Below are 18,617 nucleotides of genomic sequence, written 5' to 3'. Positions count from 1 at the left end.
TATACCTACCCAATATCGTTTGTTCCAGAAAATTTAAAGGAGTTAGACAGATAGTCCGCTGTGCCAGTTATCTAGTTTAGGGTTTATAAATGATGTGCTTGATTAATAATCTAAACTAAAGTAATGAGGACGATCTGAAACGAACTCGGTTATTGAAGGGTATCGTGTTGAACAAATCTCAAGAAGAATGAATGGAAAAACTGATATGATGTATTTTGCCTCCTCTAGGACCTCATTGATGAAGACTACAAAGCAAAAACTGCAAAGAATAACGGGTAAAAAGTGATTCAAAACAGATTCAAAACCGAAACGGCAAATTCAAATTCATTATCCATCCCATCTAACGGTGCTCCTCTAAATGGCCAATGCAAACTCCTACAAAAAAATTGCAGTTTTTTTTGCACAGACCACGCCGCTCAGCCTCGAGCAACGGTTCTCGCGGCATTTCCGTGAGATCTCTTAATTCCTTTCTTTTTTTAGATATTTTTTCCGTCTTTTCGCTTCCAAACTTTCGCGTTTTCGTGAAACACGACATACTATAAATAGACAGTTCTTAAAAATTTCCTTTTCGGGCTATCATGGCATTTGATCCTAGTAGTGCATACTTTGTGCTTGGCGGCTATTGGCCGCCCCTCCTGGGAAAGAATGAGGCGATCAGCAAAGTAGTTGTGATATTCGTAATTAATTATACACGCTTACACATACGTAGATATTTGAAATTACATAGAGTATTGAATTGAGATTTCTCCATTAAAAAAAAATACATGTGTAATAAAGCTTCATCGAGGGGGGTCGATCAATCATTTTTTCTTCCCCTTTTTTTTACTCTTCTTATTCTTCTTCTTGTTGTTGTTATTAGTATTGCCGTTGTTCTTTTTAGGCTCTTTCGTGGGCAAAACGTCATCGACAGCTGCGTCAGGTTCTGTAATTTCTTGTTCTTCTGCGTCTTGACTACCTTCAAGATCTGCAGAGATTTGAGCTTCCTTGTTAGGGATGTTCACTTCGGAGCTAGCTCCCTCGGAATGATCGCTGACATCCTCTTGGATCCCTAATTCTGTTGGCTCACTTTCATTGGTTGGTTCAACTGTAGTACTCTTGATAGCGGTCTGGGGTACGGTTTCACATTCTATATCTTCTTGCTGATTCTCTGAAACTGATTCTCTGGAAGGTTCATCTGCTCCTTCTAATAAGTCATTTACTTCCGGAGTTTCAAGTTCAACGTCTGGAGTTTCAGGTTTGGCAACTGCACCTTCCAGAGTTTCGTCGTTCTCCTCGATCACTTTTGCTTCCACGTTATTTTCATCACTTCGTATATTCTCCTGTTCTTCTTCGGTCTCCATCAATACGTTAGTGGTTTGTCCGTTAACATCTGTATTTTTGTTCTCGAGATTCTCAGGAATCTGTTCTGGGGCGTCTTCATTTGGAGCAAGCAGAGCCTCACTTTCATTCGGTTTTTCTTCTACGCCCTCTACGGAAGGGACCACTTTGTTTTCGTCGATATTCGGAGTGCCAACTGGTTCACTCTTCAAACTTCTTACGGATGGATTAACAGTCTCGGCAGTGTTTTCATTCTCCAAAGTTGCAGAAACATGCAATGTGTCTTCAACAGGACTTTCTTGGGTCGCTTCACCTTCTTTTTCTTCTATTTCTTCTTTAGTGTGTGTAAGCCTGTCCCCGTCGTTGTGCGTTTCAATCTGCTTAGCATCTTCAGTAGTTTCAGGTTCTTTATTTTCAACAGCTGTCACAGGTACAGTTTCATCATCATTTGAATTTGCGAGCTCTTTTTCATTTACGGGTGGGAAAGTATAGTCTTTCAGTATGCTCTGATCTGCGTCCAAGTAAAATCCTCTAACACCTACAATTCTCTTCTCTACCTCACACGCCCTCACCCATTCTGGTCTGACAATAGGTATGTTGTTGTGTTTGGCCTTCATTAACTCTTCATTGCTCTCTTCATTGTCTAAATCATTACAGACAAAATGTGTAGTATCTATGGCAACGCGACGTTGTAAGGGTCTTGCGCCAATATGAGATAAACATTGGGATATCTGAGCATCTGAAATTTCCTTCAACGAGTCCAACGGACCCAGACATACGGTAATACCAGACATATCTGTCATTTTGCGCGTACGCAATATGATCTTTTCAGACCACAATGTTCCTGAGGTGGTTGTTAGCTTTAATTGGAACTCATATGGCGTATCAACGGAAAGACCAGATATTTTAGTAGTAGTTACTTTGAATGGGTTTGGAATTACCATCGAACGTATCCCCTTTCTATAAAGGATCAGGGATTTCAATTTCGCTGAGCCAAGCTTCAATGGTTCCCATGCCAAAACACAACTTGTTTGCGTGACGTTGACAGATTTCAAAACTGGGCTTTCAGGTTTGTGAGTACCATATTTTTCTAAGATTTTTGCTTGGATGCTCTTGAAATGCTTTCTTTGTTTTCGTTCTTCTTCCAAATTTTGAGAAACTTGCATTTTGATGATAGATCCGGCCTTAACATTTTCTGGTAGTAGCACGGTAGGAAACTCAATAACATGATGATCCTGGGTGGTTAGTAACGCCAATGAGGCGTCCAATTTACCTACTGTTAACAGTACATCAACTGAAGACATGGTTCACTATTTTTACTTGTCTCCTGAACGATGATTTGAGCTAGGTATATGCCGAAGTTCGATAAGATTAAGCCTCCAGGTAACAAATAACGAGTGCTCAAGAAAGGAGAGACAGACACTCGAAAGGCCGAACTTGCAAAAAAAAAAAGAAGGGCAGCTACATAGTTTCCGTGTTAAGTGACTTTTATCTCGGACGTTGAAATTAAATGGTATGGTGCAGGATATAGATGCGCCAATAGCATACAGACAAGGCAGCGTGGAAGATAGTCACATTCCGTGACGTTTAGTTAACTGGCACATTAATTTCCCAAAAATGCTTCACTCTGCTATGTTATATGTAAGGGTTACTTATCATATTTCACTCCCGGTAAGGAAAAAATCTGAAAATTTTGGATTGGGGGGGTTCTTCTTTGACATAGGATTTGATACACAGTAGTAGATGACTTATCTTGTGCAATCATATTGAGCATTATTGGAAGCAGCACAGATGTGTTGGTTAAAGCATACGATATTGGGCCTAAGGAGCCTTGCTGCCATTTTAAGCGGAGTCTTGCAATCATAGAGAAGACCATCGGAAACTCAAACTCCAATTGGGACACTATCAAAGAGGAAAAATACTCATTTAAATGAGGGATAATCTGACCTACTTCAATGGAGTTTCCCTCCTTGCAAAGAAAATTAACAGTTGTTGATAACTCGGAAAGGTAACAGATTTCAGGATATCCTTTGGCATGCGAATGAAGCTCACTAGGCTTGTTTATGAACGTACTTATTTGAGAGTCTGTCCAAATAGTGCATTTTAAGTTAAAAGTGATGCAATTTTCTTCCGTGTTCACATCTTGAACTTTATAAAACAGTTGGTTCTCCCAGAAATGGGTGCTTGAACGTACTATTTCCTGTAGTTTTGTGAAAAGCTCTTGCTCTTCCGTAATCAGTTGGTTGTTCATCTTGAAACCGAGTTTTATCTACATTTTTCGAGGCACGAGCAAAGGTCCTGTTTGTCATGGTTAGTAACATTTCGGTAACAACAATCTTTTTTATTGAAAGAGAATCTTGTACGAAGAAACATACCTTTAGCGTTCCCGGTGGCAATAATGGAATATACAGTGGGTTCGAATTCATTTTCTCTGAGCCTTCAATGCGCACAGTAGAGGTCCAGGAGGAAAGTAATTTACCTGCAATGTCATTATTGGGCGTGCTGCAACTTTCTAAAAGTACAGTCAGGAATGTGATGTTTTTCAGCATTCAGGTGCTATTTGGAAGTGGTAAAAGGCAACGTTGAGCCGTTTTGTTACAGCAACCTATATTTGTTTTTTGCTTCTATATTTTCAATATTTGATTTAACCGCTGAGGATTGCGGGAGGTTACTTGAAGAAGAAAAATCGAACGGAAGGTGGGAAAATGAGTTATATTATACAAATAAAAAATTATATTAGGGCACGATGAGTAAAGTCATATCACATTTCTACTTTCTTTTACATTCCAAGTAACGCCCGAGGAGAGTGGGAAAACCAGAATTGTAAAGAGAAATATAAAAGGAACGAAGCGATTCGGAACAGCAAATCATTCTTTGTTTCCAAGAACTTGCTTAACAGGCTCAGTTTGGTCCACATAGAGCCCATGCTCTTGAATATATCTGATAACCGAATTTGGCAGTAGATATTGTACGGACATGGCGCGTCTAATGAATAGACGAACCTTTGTAGAAGAAATATCGTTGTAGATGAGTTGCTTGATAATAAGAATGTTTCTTCTATGCTCATACATGATATCGTGGGATAATAAAAAGGATCTAACATCCGAACCGGTACGTTCGACAATCAAGCAACCGTAATTACCCAGGATATGGTGTAAATCGGCGTCTGCCCAAACGTTGGGTTCACCCATCGATTCTATCAGGTCACCGCCAGCTAATAACATTATCTTTACACCAATTTTTTTCCCGGATACGGTAGCCACACCACCTCTCTCAATATTTATTTCGTGATTGAAATGGTCCAGGACTTTAGCTGTCCTTGTGTACGAAGGCTGCAATGATTCCCATGCATCAACCATCAACCAGGATGATGTCCTTTCACAAGCCAATTCACACATACGTACTCTGTGGTAAGATGGCGCTAGGCCTTGCTTTTGGTAGTTATCACTGACGGGAGAGTAATAACCACCTATAACTTCGAACCTTGTTTGCTCGGAGATGGCATCTAAGGCCATCTCGAACATTCTTAGATGCAGATATGTGATTGGCGAGAAAGACCCGCATGCCACTATCACTAACGGCAATTTATTTGGATCCAGTAATTTTCTGGATAATCTATGCGAGGGGAATTCGTAATCTTCCAAGTTTCTTGCCTGACGAACAATTCCATGTGGGACTTCTTCCAAATCGGCAATTTGATATTTTTGAACACCTCTAATTTCCGATTCTGCAGTTGAATCCGAACTGGACCTCTCTTTAGTCGCAAAACCGGCCTCGTCTTCTTCGGATGACGCTTCTGCAGAAAGCGGTTGAAAATCGTCTTGATTCAGTGGGATATGTTGATGCTTTTTATCAGTACCTTCTTTGCGATTGTGATGATGATGATGGTGATGTTTGGAGTGATTTTTTTTTCTTTTGATGTTGAAGGGTGCATCTATGGAGGAGTTCGCATCGGCTAAGACGTATGGGATAATTGGAATGGATTTGGGAATTTTAGATTCTGGGTCCGGTGGAGGGTTCAATTCCTCGTCTGGAGATGGTGGCTTGAAATCCGGAGCTCTGGTAGGATCCATTCTTCTTATACCTAGAGTAATTACTTGGCGCTAGCGGTATTTTTTTAAAGTGATCGGTTTTCTTCCAAAAATTTTTTTCAGCTTTGTTATATCATACAAATACGATAAATGTCCATATAATCGTCAGTAAAGTAAACAGTTCGTTTCTTGTATCAATGGAACGGATGACTCTATTATTATCGACAATGCGTAACCAAAAAAAAAGAAGAAAACGACTTTAGTTAAACTCATTGTAAAATGGGGGAAAATGAAAAAAAAACATGAATAGAGAATCCTCGAGTAATAAAGTTCGTAAATCTTTGTAGACGCTCCAACCTACGTAAGCGAATGCAGCGCAATTCCAGCCGTCTTTCCGTCCTCGTCGTTATTTTCCATTTGGTAGCGGAAAAAAGATGACTTTCAAAACGAAAACCGGATTTTTTTAGGCCGCATGCGGGAATTTCTATCCCGATTCCATTTCGGAGAAAAGAGGATAAGAAAACTTTAAAAAATAAAAAATACGTCACAGACAGGATTCGAACCTGCGCAGGTAAAACCCAATGCCTAATTGCTTTTCTGAGGAAATAGCAGGGCATCGCCTTAACCACTCGGCCACTGGGACGGGTTGAAGATCAACTAAAAAATTAACCACTATCTTCTGAGCATTCATCACTGCCGCAGTATTTTTTCGCCTCATCCAAGTATGTTTTTTCAGACGGTTACTACACTCACCTGTAAGCACAATGATGAACTCAACTGTTCTCGAACATTGCGATGCCAAAATCCGACGACGCAGCATGGCCGCTCTGATAGCTGCTCCCAAGGAAAAAATTACAAAGATGTAAAAGTAGCGTTCTCTTGAAGAAGCATTGACAACGTCGTCAGTGAATTCTCAGCTACAAGGACTGGATCATGGTAACGCCGGCCAAGATCTCATAAAGAAACGGCATTATGCCTAGAGAATTAGAGAACACGAAGTGTATTCGACGTACTCTTGTGTAGCGGCGGACAGGGCGGATTAAGCTGGCAGCAGTTGTGCTCCAGAAGACATTTCGCGTTCTTATGCGGGGGGCGAGAGGGGTAAAAGGAGGTGGTGGTAAGACAAAACAGGAAACGAGGTGATTCATCACTATCCGGTAAGTTACCACAACTATATTCATGCCCGTTCGTTCTGGGCTATGCACATTCTTTGCCTCAGTGTGTGTGGCGGGGAGGAAAAAAGCGCTAGCGCCGTTCATAGTGGGAGCGGCGAAGGAAATTGTGGGGTTTTTCTAGATTATGCGGAGAGAAGGTCCCGCACGCGTGTTGAGCCACCCCCCTCATTAGTGTTTTTGCACAGCAGCAATTCTGTTTATTGTATACGAGGTTTGTGGTGGAAGCGTTGAACTGGGGTAGAGAGCCGGTATATGCTTGTGCCTTGCTGGCCGGATATGGCGTGAAGTGAGCAATCCTGACACCGCTGGAAATGTATATAAAGAGAGACCTCTAGCTGGTGGATAGTGTACTGTCCCCTTATTTGTTCAGTTATGTAATTACATTTTTTTAGTAGAACAGCAAAGTTAAATATATCTATAAAGATTATATCGTACTAACACGTCAAAAACACACAAATTTTCAACATAAATAGTTATTCAAAGATGACCAGAACCAACAAATGGACAGTTCACGAAGCTAAATCTAACCCAAAGTATTTCACTCATAACGGGAACTTTGGCGAATCGCCAAATCATGTCAAGAGAGGAGGCTGCGGAAAGGGCAATTGGGGCAAACCAGGTGACGAAATCAATGATCTAATTGATTCTGGCGAGATCAAGACCGTTTTCAACAAAAACAGAAGAGGCTCTAATTCGCAAAACAATGAGAGAAGGCTATCCGATTTACAGCAATACCATATCTAGCCGGCCGGTTGCGTTCTCGTTGCTACGTTCTCGGAATAATAAAGCTGCCCCCCTTTTTTGACGATTTAACGACCATAAAACATCACAACTTCATGAAAGCGTATATGCATATGTATCACGACCATATTAAACATCCTTTATTAATTTATATGTATGTACATATATGTTTAAACTTACATTCAAAATTTTTGGTTGGCACCCTCATTGGCAAAGAAAAAATGAATTTTTCTTGCAATGGAGGATGCTCACCTGTAGCCTCTCTGGGTACGGGCGCTGGCGTTTCGCGTGTATGCTGCCGCAGGTGGAGCCGTCACCGGCGGCCTGTTGTAGACTTTAGCATTGTTTCCAACCGCGTTCAAATTCAAATTCTCGTTACCACTCGCCGCTGGACCTGTATTGACATTAGCGTGTTTCTCGCTTTCCTTTGCCTGATGCATCATCTCCGCTTGTTTCCTTTCCAGGGCTCTTTTCCCAACAAAATTATAAACAATGGCCGCGTTTCTCGTGGAACACGCGTGTAACCATGCGAAAACACTTCCTAAAATAGGCACTAAACTAATGAGTAGATCAATAACAATATTACCATGCATTTTAACCTTAATTTCAGTGGGTAGTTTGTATCTATCATCTGCCAGTTCGATTAATTTATCGTGCACCCAATACATCAATAAGGGTCCTATAACTGGCAAAAGCGCAAGTAATGGCGCCCAACCTATGGAGTTTGTCCAGCAGCAGCATCCACACACCGATTTGTCATGCAACCATGCCTTATTTTGAACTTTCTTCCACGCTTTCGTCTCATCTTTAGTGCAATAATATGGCAATCTGCGGCGGTGCCTTTTCCCGTCTTTGTTTGTTTCATAAAATGGATCGCTAGTTGGTTGAAAATGTTCTCCTGCGAACTCTTCATAATGGTCCTGCAAATAACCTTCACCCAGACCAAGCAGCGTGCTCTGAATGAACCCTGACATTGATTTTACCCCTTATTTATTAGTGATATTTGCCCTAACAGCGTCAAATTTTTGTACCAGTGCTATTTTTCTCAAGAATAGTGTAGCGCCTGTGAAATCAGAATATATAACTAAACAAGCAAAAAAATAGCGTCCTTTTCCCAACTCTTCTCCTTCGCAGTCATGTTATGATCTCATAATCACGTTCCACTTCCGGATTTTACGTATTCTCCCAAGCACTAGCGCGATTTAAAAAAAATAAAAACAAATTATACTAAACAAAAGAAAAGGTGGTGTTATCTCACAATACAGGCCGCATCTTTTTCCTGTCGCTGGAACGCATAACGAGCATTCCATATATCCGTGATCTTTGCATTGAATTATCTTTGAAACAAGTGCCCAAATTATCTACACCGCTTTTTTAGAGTGGGCAGCCCACATACTTGCTTATTAGTATTCATTTTATTTTCCCCTAAACTTTTTGCATACCAGTATTTTCGTCTGGAGGATAACACATCCGTGCATTTCATACACCCACACAATTTACATTTTTTTTTTGCAAGCTGTAATTCGCCCGTGCGCTTGCTGGAGAAACAACCTCGAGAGAGCATCATCCATTGAGTGGAAAATTATAGCGACTTTTCCAGGTTTCTATGACATGTAGCAATCCCAATTACTGCTGTACGCTCCTGCTCAACATTGGCAATTCAATCTAAAAAGTGAAATTTGATACTTTCAAAAATATACATGTATTTCGTCTACAGGTTTTTCTACTTCTAGTCCAACATACTACGACAAACATCAAAGAAAAATGGCTAGAGAAATCACCGATATCAAACAATTTTTGGAATTGACCAGAAGAGCTGACGTTAAGACCGCCACTGTTAAGATTAACAAGAAATTGAACAAGGCCGGTAAGCCATTCAGACAAACCAAGTTCAAGGTTAGAGGTTCTTCTTCTTTGTACACTTTGGTTATCAATGACGCTGGTAAGGCCAAGAAATTGGTCCAATCTTTGCCACCAACTTTGAAGGTTAACAAATTATAAGAAAAATGCAGAATAATCAAAGTATTATCATAACAGGACTAAAACAAAAAAAGTAAGAATGCTCTCCTATTCCCAATAACGAATAACATCCACTTGTGTTTATTATACCAGAAGAAGAGAAAGCTTGTTTGCTCCTTTGTTTCTGTTTTCTTTTGTTTTTCTTACTATTCATATCATTTTTTAATTTTTAAAGTCATAACGTTGTATAGTTAATAAAAAATTGGATTACTATTCATTCAGAAAGCAAAAACATTACATTTTTTTCTCAAGCTTACCGATTAAGACGCTATTATTTGTGTTATATACTTAGTTAGAATTCACCTCATATAAAAGTAACGAGGCACACTAGATTTACACGGCCTTCTTACTGTCGGGGCCAATGGCCAAATTTGACTGTTCCTTCCCTTCACTGTCGTCTAATACCTTTGCCAGCCGGTCTCTTGCTCTAGATTTCAAGTTTTCCTCCTCCTTCGAAGGTATTTGTTCAAATCCAGCTTCATTGATATTTGATGCTTCTGCAAATTCTTTGGTTTCCTCTGTTGTAGGCTCCCCTACTTTTTTTGCATGCTCCTTAACTTTCTCGCTATTCTCAAGCTCTTGTTCAGCGGTTAAACTATTCGTGCCGCTAACTTCGAGTTCCTGTTCTATAGCAGAATTTCTGTTTGAATTCTTCACTTTTTCATCGAAATCAGAAGCTTTGATCAATTCAGCAGTTCTTACCCATCTTCTCCTTCTTGTGTATTTAGAAAAGGAATCTTCTTTACTTGGTTTCTTCCAAGTATTATCATAGTATATGAACCCTTCATCAGGGGAAGGATCTGCCGAGGTTCTTGCCTTAGAGTTGGGTACTTGAATAGCCCCATCATTAGTCATGTCCAATCTCCATGTCTTGTCCACCCACCTCCAAGCCATAGAGCTAGTTTCTTCAGGCAAATGGAAATTTTCAGGAGAAGGTGCTTCATTCAAAAATTCATCGGTCCATGGAGTCCTTTCATAACTCAACATACTAGGCTTCCATCCGATACCTAACCAACGACGCTGGTTTTCATACAGAACATAAGTAAAACGAATAGGTTTAGAATCAGATAGCACCCCATTAGCGTTTTCTGTCGATGCCAATTTCTTCACTTGCTTTTGTACTGTTGCAAAAATACCCTGATCCTTATTTATTCCACCGAGGTCTAGACCAGTGACATAAAAGACAAGTAGCCTCACAGCCTTAAATTTCCACAAAAGCCTTCTAGCCACTTTAGACCAAGGAGAATGGTAAGTCAAGAGAAATAGACCAACCATCAGCATCAGGCTTCTTGGTGGCAAGAGCAACCAAGTTATCATCACGTAAATTGGAGACAAGATGACCGTAGTGTATAGCAGCCGTTGAATATCTTGTGTCCCAAGGTTAACCATAGGAGAGAGTAAAATATCTGACTTCAAGGATACCCTATTCATTAGTAGGGCAATATCTTCTAAAGTTGGCGAGGAGGTCAAGGTATTCTCAATATGATTGTCTAATAACGAATAACCCCACAGAATAGCGATGATGGCAAGATGTCCAAAGTACTTCACCAACGTTTCAAAATATACAACGCTAGAAATAAAAAGACACAGCATCAAAATGCTGCTCCAAATATTCTTTCCTGTCCACGTAATAACGTTTAGTATTCCATCAATGAGAATCAAATAAGGGTACAGCTTCACAAGGGCCTTAGAAATTGTGGGCGGTGTTGATGTCAGAAGCGGTGAAGTGGCCACGTTGACCTTTTCTAGCGATCCGCTATCATTCATTTTAGACACTCCACTTTCGGCTTCGTTTTTGTCCAAAGCAGCTCGTATCACTTTTGTAGTATTACCACCCATTCTCGGCTGCAATGTCTCAGCAAACTTGGCTCTAGTTTCACGCACGTTCGCTGTGTTATCACTCATTACAAATCCACGCCCAAGAAAATCAACTACACAGCTCGAGTCCTAAACTGCAATATTGCATAACTGCCTTTTTCCACCAAATCACGTATACATAATATATACTCGTGAAGTTGATCGAAAACCCTTTAGTCCTGCTTCCGCTTCTTTCCGTGCCATCGGGGATTATCAAGGAAAAGCCAGAGAGACATCTCAAACCAAATCGGATTCATATGTTGACTGCATCGACGATCCAGTAACTTGAGAAGAGCTCCAGACATTGATGTTTAGGAAGAGGATAGTGAAGAAGAGTTCTTCTGATGAAAAGAGTCTGAAGAAAAGGCAAAAAATTGATTTCAGCGAAGAGAAACCGGTGACTAGCGATGGTGAAAATGACTTCTGTGGTAAGATACCCTTAGCAAAAGCTGGGAGGGGCAAGGAACTTCGACCTGCAAGGGCTGATTATCGTGAACAATGTAGGAATAGTGAAGATTCAGACAAGTATAGTCTGACGGTCAACGACGACAGCACCAGAGAGAATCTTTTAAACTTTGAGAGAAGAGAGCTGGCTGAGAAAATGAAAAAGAAGCGGTCCAACGAAAACAATGAGCTAGTATTGAATATGAGTGGCAAAAGTGCACAGTCAACGAGGAAGATTAACCAACCAACGAATATTCGGACCACGGTGCTTATGGATTTTCAGCCCGATGTTTGCAAAGATTACAAGCAGACAGGCTATTGTGGTTATGGAGATAGCTGCAAATTCTTACATTCGAGGGATGATTTCAAGACTGGCTGGAAGTTGAATCAGGAATGGAATGTGGGGGGAGAGGGCTCGAGAAAGGTCACGCTGGACTTAGACAAGATCCCATTCAAATGCGTTCTTTGTAAGGAGGACTACAAATCGCCCGTAGTTACAAGTTGTGGTCATTATTTCTGTGGGTCGTGTTTTACTAAAGAGATGAAGAAGGGTTCAAAATGCTTCGTATGTCACAAAGAGACGCATGGTAGTGCTAAAGTGGCATCCGATTTGCAAAAAATACTAAGCAAGAGAAAAGCCTGATGAGGAATGGCAATTTCTTAGACTTAAACACAACAGCAACACGAATTTATTTCCTAAACATTGTTCCGCAGAATGAGTATGTGGCATGCTCCTTTGTAAAGGTTATGCATTGGCCGCTAGGGCCTAGACGTACAGAAACCCTAGAATACATTCTTCACGAGTTTACAGTGCACAGCAACAAATTGAACAACTATTTCACATAAAGAAAATAGATCAACTATATACTCAAATAAAGAGCTATGTATCTTCTGTTATCATTAAGGTGGATGGGATGACCTGTTAATTTCATCTCGCGCTGCTACTATGGGAAAAAAAATGAAATTTTAAGAGAATACGACAAACAAAGCTTAGAAAGCAGACCGTGACATAGTGCATTCAAGAAAAAAGAGGCAAGAAGCAAGGGTCAACAGCAACATACCATGTCAAATCAAAACCAGCTCATTCCGCAAGCCTATATCTCCAATTTTCACAACAGATTGACAAATGAGGATGATGGCATCCCCATTTTTACAATGGCTCAACAAACAAGGCAGCATAAAAGAGCTAAGGTGGTCAACTATGCTGAATATGACAACGATCTCTTTGATGAATTCAACATGAACGGAAACAACTTTGCCAGCACGGACACACACTATAAAGATAATGCGGTGTCTCATGAAAATACCCCGGCACTTACAAATGGCGTGACCATGGATGGTTCGGAATACAATACCCTGGAAAATATGAACAACGGTGAAAATATTCTTTCGAACAATAAGTATGATATCGGTTCAAACATGATTGTGGAGTCTTTATCCGGTTTGAATAATAGCAATAATGCCGGTAATGGCCCTAATAATGTCAAAACGCAAACACAGGATATTGGAAACGCCGTTTTGCCAGATCTCCAAGACCAAGACCATAATCCGTTTAATATTTTGAGGTACCATAAAATAAGAGACACTTTCATCAACGGGAAAGTGATATCTCCGTACAGATTGAACACCAATGAGAAAACGAAGGCAAATGCAAACTCTGGAGAAGCGATCATGATACCAATTACTTTGGATATAGAACATATGGGCCATACCATAAAGGATCAGTTTCTTTGGAACTATAATGACGATTCCATAACCCCGGAAGAGTTTGCCTCCATATATTGCAAAGACCTTGATATGAGCTCCGCCACTTTGCAAACTCAAATTGCTAATGTAATAAAAGAGCAACTTAAAGACTTGGAAAATATCGCAGCCACTGAGATAATGTCTGATCTACACGTCATTATCAATCTAACCTGCAACTTGAAAGACAGATTTTTCGAAGATAATTTCCAATGGAACTTAAACGATAAATCACTTACCCCGGAAAAGTTTGCCACGTCCATAGTACAAGACCTTGGCCTTACAAGAGAGTTCATCCCCTTAGTTTCCCAATCACTTCATGAGACTATTTTAAAGATAAAGAAGGATTGGGTTGATGGTCATTTAATCCAGGACCACGTGCCAAACGATGCTGCATTTGGATATCTATCAGGCATAAGATTGGATATTGATGAGTTAGGCTCCAACTGGTGTCCAAGAGTAGAAATACTAACGAAAGAAGAAATTCAAAAGAGAGAGATCGAAAAGGAAAGAAACTTAAGAAGACTGAAAAGAGAAACCGATAGACTATCTAGGAGAGGCAGAAGGAGACTGGATGACTTGGAAACCACAATGAGAATGTAGTTATATTGGTCGTTATAGAACTTTACAACAATGTATTATTATTATTATTATCATTATCAACAGTGAAATAAACCCAGGTCAAAGAGAACTTTAATAGAGAACGCGCACTGATTCGAAATATAATCAAATTAAGGAAAAATTTGGCTTTAATCATTCGTACAATAAATATATAATATTTCCAGTTGCATGAGTATGCTCATTAATATATTCGATATTAGTTATGGAATTTTTTAATATGCTTATAGTTACATGTGAATAATTTACGTATTTTTGAAGTTTTTGAAAGGTTCAGATGCCTCAATGTTTCCTATGTTTTTTTTTATTATGTCCACAACAATTGCAGATAGTGAATTTTGAACATTAGTATGAGAAATCTGGTTGGGTATATTCATATTATCGTCGAGCATTTTCAACTCCAAGAGCCTACTATGCTCCCAAAATCCATCAGCGATTCTCAGAACAGATGATAAAAAAGCATCTTTTGAAGTAGTCAAGTCACAGTTCATACTGAACGTACAATCAGTGGCACATTCGATACATAATGCCCTGTATAACTTGCAAAGTTCACAGAATTCATCGGGAGACACCTGCTCAAATCTTATCCTCAAAACTTTGTTGAAGAGGGTTATGAACTGATACAGCAGAAAGTTCTTAATTTTTATGTCGAAAAGAGGACTGTTTTCAAATATGTGCGCAATAAGTAGGTTCGAAAAGAACTTAAAAGGGGTTTCTAACATGCCGGAGTTGAATAAGGTACTTAAATTCTCGAGATATCCACCAATTTCATTTGAAGCACAACAGGCTTGGACGACGCCAGTTTCAACGAAGGCCGCTTTCGACAGGACATCACCTGATTCATTAAAAGAATTCCAAAACCTACATTTTTCGTCTTCATCGTTTGATACACCAAGTTCCCTTCTTATACTGATGAAAAGTTGATTGTTTCTTAGTTCAGTTAGGCAATTTTTGTTCAGGAACTCCAGATATTTCCTCAGAAAATCCTTACTGAGGACCCCATTGTCACTGTGCTTCTTGGCCGATGTTAGGAGACTAGACAATAAATCGTGATATAAGTTTTTTTGCAAAGCTTTAGAAAACATAAACGCTAATCTCAAAAGTTCATTTTCATTTGAAGCAGGTTTCAGATCAGTCACTATAATATGTCCTCTCTTCAACAGATTGGAAAGAAATTGATAAAATGCGTTTTCTTTAGAAATCAGTAGCAAATCAGATGCAATGCAATAGAGCGGTTTTCTCAGTAATTCAAAGGAATCTGTATCACAAGAATCGACAATCAGAGAGTAAAACGCTAGCTGAAAATTTAGTGGAGCATCTAAACTGTTGTAAGAAAAGAAAGTCCACCAATTAAATGCACCAGTATCTATGAGAAATTTTCCGACCTGACAATAATACTCTATCCAGCGAATGTTTTCCTGGGCTTTGCTCTTGATAAATTGGAGAAGATAATTCTGCACCCAAGTTGGGCCAAGTATATCCAAGCTCTTCAGGTATACCTGCAATAACAAAACAGAAGAAGTCTCAAACGCTTCGTCTTGAGACATGGCCACCAGTGAAGTGTATAACACCTTGAGCATATTCACGCTTTTTCTCTTCATTTTTTCGACTAATGGTGCAAATTCTCTCAGAAAATTCTCTGTTATTCTCGATGCAGAAGGCCGCTGAAGTATCAAATTACCAAATAGCGAGGCTATAAATTTTCCACTGAAGGGATGGTTCTTGGTTCGACTAATTTCCAGAAATGAGAGACTTGCCTGCATAATTGCTGTTGTTATCTTTTTGACTGCATCCGCGGTATGAAAGTCTAAATAGTCTTTACTATATAATGGCCGTGTAAGCTCTTGAAGGCGCTTCTCTAAGTTCAAATCGAAATGCGTAGCTAGAACAATTAGAAGATTGAGACGGTTGTTCAAAACTGATAAAGAATCATTCATAGAAATATCACTCATGGGTATCACACGTTGGGTATTGGAACTAGACAACTCACACAGTGTCAGCAAATGCAAATATTTATTAAACATTAATTGACGCATAGGCTGCTTTGTTGGAGGATAGATTATCTTATTATTTTGTGACAAAATGAACTCTTCTTCAAAATCAGAAAATCTCCTCCTTTTGAATATGCGGTCGAGGGAGAGAATTAAATAATTGGTAACATTCCACTTGCAAGTTTCAGTGCAATACTTGATGAATCGAAACGCCAAATTTAAAGGTTGGAATTCGGGATCCAACTTCAAAACCTGCCAGCAGCAAGATTTTGTAGGAAATATGTTGACCAGCAGCATCGAAATCTGGGGAGAGAAGGGGTGCTTTTGGAATGAGTCCCACAAAGCTTCCTTTTTATGTATTATATCAACGATAGAAGATAGAATATAGTAACTAGTGTACAAATATTCCATTGGATTTCTCGTGACAGAGTCATAACATATAGAAAGTAGTTTGAAAAAAGAGACTATGTGATCCACAAGTTTAGCATCCATTTCCAATCTTGAAGCGGTTGAGATTTTGTTACATCTTGATATTTCTAGAAACATCAATTGACAGGCTGCGAGCTGAAAAAAATGAATTGGTTTAGCCTTTTTTCTTAAGCTGTTAACCTTTGACCTGAACTCACGATGGAATTCACCAATTAAATTGAACAGTTCAGGCATATCAAGATGCATCAAAAATCCTATAAGGCTTTCGTTGAAGTGAACTAATTCCGTGTCTGTGATTCCCTTATCAATAATAACCCTGAACACATCCCGTAGCGATGCGGCTATTTCTGCAGGGTTGAGTTTAGATAGCGAATACTTCTTGCCAGGCAATTCGATCTTAATGATATTAGGTGGATCAAACGGTTTTTTTGATAAAATTGAGTCAAGAACGGCCATTATTGGCTGGTATTCTTTGTTGATATCTTCCTCCTCAGATTCCATGCTATGCATGGCATTGACATTGCGTTTGTTTGACCCTGCGAAAGCGTAACGATTTGTGGGAACTTCGACAACTGTGTTGAAAACTGCTTTTCGCCTTGGTTCAACCTCTGTGGATAAACTTGGGTATGCGAGTACCTCCTTCTTCTTCTTCTTCTTCTTCTTCGTTTCCTTCCCGGACGCTTTGTTAGAAGAGCTTTCATCCACTTCTAAGGACTGAAATCCTAAGGCTTCAAAAGGGTACTCATCAATGGCATGATTTTTTTTCAAATAGGCTGTAGGAGAACTTTCAGAGCACACAGGGTTCGATTTACGGACCGACCATTTCCCAACCTTAATAGCTATCGAGGTTGGACGCTTGTTGTGCTTTTTGCGGTTGTAGCTATACTTCTTAACTCTTTTTCTTTTTGTATCCAAACCATTGAAATTAGGAGATGATTTCTTTCTTTTGGCTTTCACCAACATCTTATCAATTATACCATGATTATACTCTTCAGCAAAATCTGGAGACATTATACTTTGATTTTCTTCGCCGGAGATGTTGTACCGTTCACTAATCCCACTGTCTGAGTGTTGTGAATTTAAATAGATAATAGGTTGTTCCTCGTAAGATACGCGAGGAATGCGGCAGTTCGGACCGTCATATTCTAACTCATATATGGGTTCATTACGGTATTCCTCATTGAAGTCAAATTCAGATGTTTCAGATAATCGTTCATCTTCGCTGTATTTACTCTCATAGTATTCCTGCAACTCTTTTAGCTCTTTTTCGCTGGCTCGACGATCAACCGAAGGGTTTCTTAAGTATAAATCGTGAGAAGTATCCTGATCGGCTTCCAGTTCGTCATCGGGCGCAATAAGATCATTTAGCAAGTTCTGTTCTTCATCTTCAACGCGGACACTTTTATGCATTCTTCGCTTGGCCACTCCTTTATGGTTTGATAATTCAGCGTTTCTTTTCTTGATCTTCGAGGACCTCTGCCTTTGTAGTGACTTTTCCCAAGCAACTCTCGGTAAAACCCCACGATAGCCGGTTTTTACATTTAATACTCTTCCTCTAAATATCACTTCGTCGTTACGTGGATTCTGTGAATTCATATTACATAAATCTTGATTATCGTCTAGGAAAACATCCGATTGAACAGCTTTACTCTGGTCAGAATATTCAGAATTACGACGCCTTTTCCTTGGTATTACTTCATCACTATCGGAAGTATGCGATTCATTTGAGTCATTGTTGAATTCAATAGAATCAGCAGTATCATTTCTCTGATCGTTCAAGATTTTTGTGCTTCTATTGGTTGACGGTACCTTTTTCGGCTTAATCACCGGAGAGGTGTTCTCTGGTAAAATTAATTGGTTTGAAATGCTATCAAAACCAGTAATATCATAGCCTTCTAACAGCTGCCTATGCTTTATTCTTTCTAAACTATAGGGCATCTTTTGAATGGCCTTTCTCTTTCTTAAGGACCATCGAAGACCTGTAGTAAGTTGCCCACTGGTTGCTACAGAAAAGGAACTAGATTCTTCAGGAATAGAATTCAAGCCCAATGACCCAGGATCAAATTTAGGTGATCTGCTCGCTTCTTGGATCCTTTCCTCCGTCCAAAGATAGTCCTCATTGAATTCAGGTCTGTATATGATTTTAATTTCCTCATCAGCGGCCTCAGAATCTGATATCACAGCGGAATTGGGTTCATCAACATCCATAAGCTTATCTGCTGGCCTGGCTGCTACACTTTAAAACGGCCAAT

The 18,617-nt window shown here is 39.6% G+C and overlaps 10 protein-coding genes and 1 non-coding gene across 11 annotated transcripts; 4 read left to right on the top strand and 7 right to left on the bottom strand.

Annotated features, from left to right (window-relative positions):
* Positions 1-800: 800 nt before the first annotated feature.
* Positions 801-2,621, bottom strand: CHS5 (Chs5p; the record flags this gene model as incomplete). Its single annotated transcript, XM_056229952.1, has 1 exon — positions 801-2,621. One exon carries the CDS (start codon positions 2,619-2,621, stop codon positions 801-803), a length of 1,821 nt encoding a protein of 606 aa, XP_056083919.1.
* A 344-nt stretch (positions 2,622-2,965) lies between these two features.
* On the bottom strand, positions 2,966-3,866 carry REC102 (Rec102p; the record flags this gene model as incomplete). The annotated part of the gene is made up of 2 exons (XM_056229951.1): positions 2,966-3,586; positions 3,693-3,866. The coding sequence occupies 2 exons, from the start codon at positions 3,864-3,866 to the stop codon at positions 2,966-2,968; spliced, it is 795 nt and encodes a 264-aa protein (XP_056083918.1).
* A 318-nt stretch (positions 3,867-4,184) lies between these two features.
* On the bottom strand, positions 4,185-5,390 carry NMA1 (nicotinamide-nucleotide adenylyltransferase NMA1; the record flags this gene model as incomplete). Its single annotated transcript, XM_056229950.1, has 1 exon — positions 4,185-5,390. One exon carries the CDS (start codon positions 5,388-5,390, stop codon positions 4,185-4,187), a length of 1,206 nt encoding a protein of 401 aa, XP_056083917.1.
* A 500-nt stretch (positions 5,391-5,890) lies between these two features.
* Positions 5,891-5,991, bottom strand: Skdi_12.trna14S. The gene is given in 2 exon segments: positions 5,891-5,935; positions 5,955-5,991. It is a non-coding gene; the product is annotated as a tRNA-Ser (tRNA).
* Positions 5,992-7,006: 1,015 nt separating this feature from the next.
* TMA10 (Tma10p) lies at positions 7,007-7,267 on the top strand (the record flags this gene model as incomplete). Its single annotated transcript, XM_056229949.1, has 1 exon — positions 7,007-7,267. One exon carries the CDS (start codon positions 7,007-7,009, stop codon positions 7,265-7,267), a length of 261 nt encoding a protein of 86 aa, XP_056083916.1.
* Positions 7,268-7,512: 245 nt separating this feature from the next.
* SKDI12G3570 (uncharacterized protein) lies at positions 7,513-8,238 on the bottom strand (the record flags this gene model as incomplete). Its single annotated transcript, XM_056229947.1, has 1 exon — positions 7,513-8,238. One exon carries the CDS (start codon positions 8,236-8,238, stop codon positions 7,513-7,515), a length of 726 nt encoding a protein of 241 aa, XP_056083915.1.
* Positions 8,239-9,028: 790 nt separating this feature from the next.
* On the top strand, positions 9,029-9,265 carry RPL38 (60S ribosomal protein eL38; the record flags this gene model as incomplete). Its single annotated transcript, XM_056229946.1, has 1 exon — positions 9,029-9,265. One exon carries the CDS (start codon positions 9,029-9,031, stop codon positions 9,263-9,265), a length of 237 nt encoding a protein of 78 aa, XP_056083914.1.
* A 351-nt stretch (positions 9,266-9,616) lies between these two features.
* PEX30 (peroxisome biogenesis protein) lies at positions 9,617-11,188 on the bottom strand (the record flags this gene model as incomplete). Its single annotated transcript, XM_056229945.1, has 1 exon — positions 9,617-11,188. The coding sequence occupies one exon, from the start codon at positions 11,186-11,188 to the stop codon at positions 9,617-9,619; it is 1,572 nt and encodes a 523-aa protein (XP_056083913.1).
* Positions 11,189-11,447: 259 nt separating this feature from the next.
* On the top strand, positions 11,448-12,227 carry CWC24 (U2-type spliceosomal complex subunit CWC24; the record flags this gene model as incomplete). Its single annotated transcript, XM_056229944.1, has 1 exon — positions 11,448-12,227. The coding sequence occupies one exon, from the start codon at positions 11,448-11,450 to the stop codon at positions 12,225-12,227; it is 780 nt and encodes a 259-aa protein (XP_056083912.1).
* A 419-nt stretch (positions 12,228-12,646) lies between these two features.
* On the top strand, positions 12,647-13,930 carry SFH1 (Sfh1p; the record flags this gene model as incomplete). Its single annotated transcript, XM_056229943.1, has 1 exon — positions 12,647-13,930. One exon carries the CDS (start codon positions 12,647-12,649, stop codon positions 13,928-13,930), a length of 1,284 nt encoding a protein of 427 aa, XP_056083911.1.
* A 260-nt stretch (positions 13,931-14,190) lies between these two features.
* On the bottom strand, positions 14,191-18,573 carry MMS22 (Mms22p; the record flags this gene model as incomplete). The annotated part of the gene is made up of 1 exon (XM_056229942.1): positions 14,191-18,573. One exon carries the CDS (start codon positions 18,571-18,573, stop codon positions 14,191-14,193), a length of 4,383 nt encoding a protein of 1,460 aa, XP_056083910.1.
* Between the last annotated feature and the right edge of the window lie 44 nt (positions 18,574-18,617).

The sequence above is a fragment of the Saccharomyces kudriavzevii genome (assembly GCF_947243775.1).
Source record: "Saccharomyces kudriavzevii IFO 1802 strain IFO1802 genome assembly, chromosome: 12".
In the NCBI taxonomy this organism is placed as follows: domain Eukaryota; kingdom Fungi; phylum Ascomycota; class Saccharomycetes; order Saccharomycetales; family Saccharomycetaceae; genus Saccharomyces; species Saccharomyces kudriavzevii.
The sequence above is the reverse complement of the archived record's forward strand: the minus strand, read 5'-3'. Positions and strand labels throughout refer to the sequence as shown.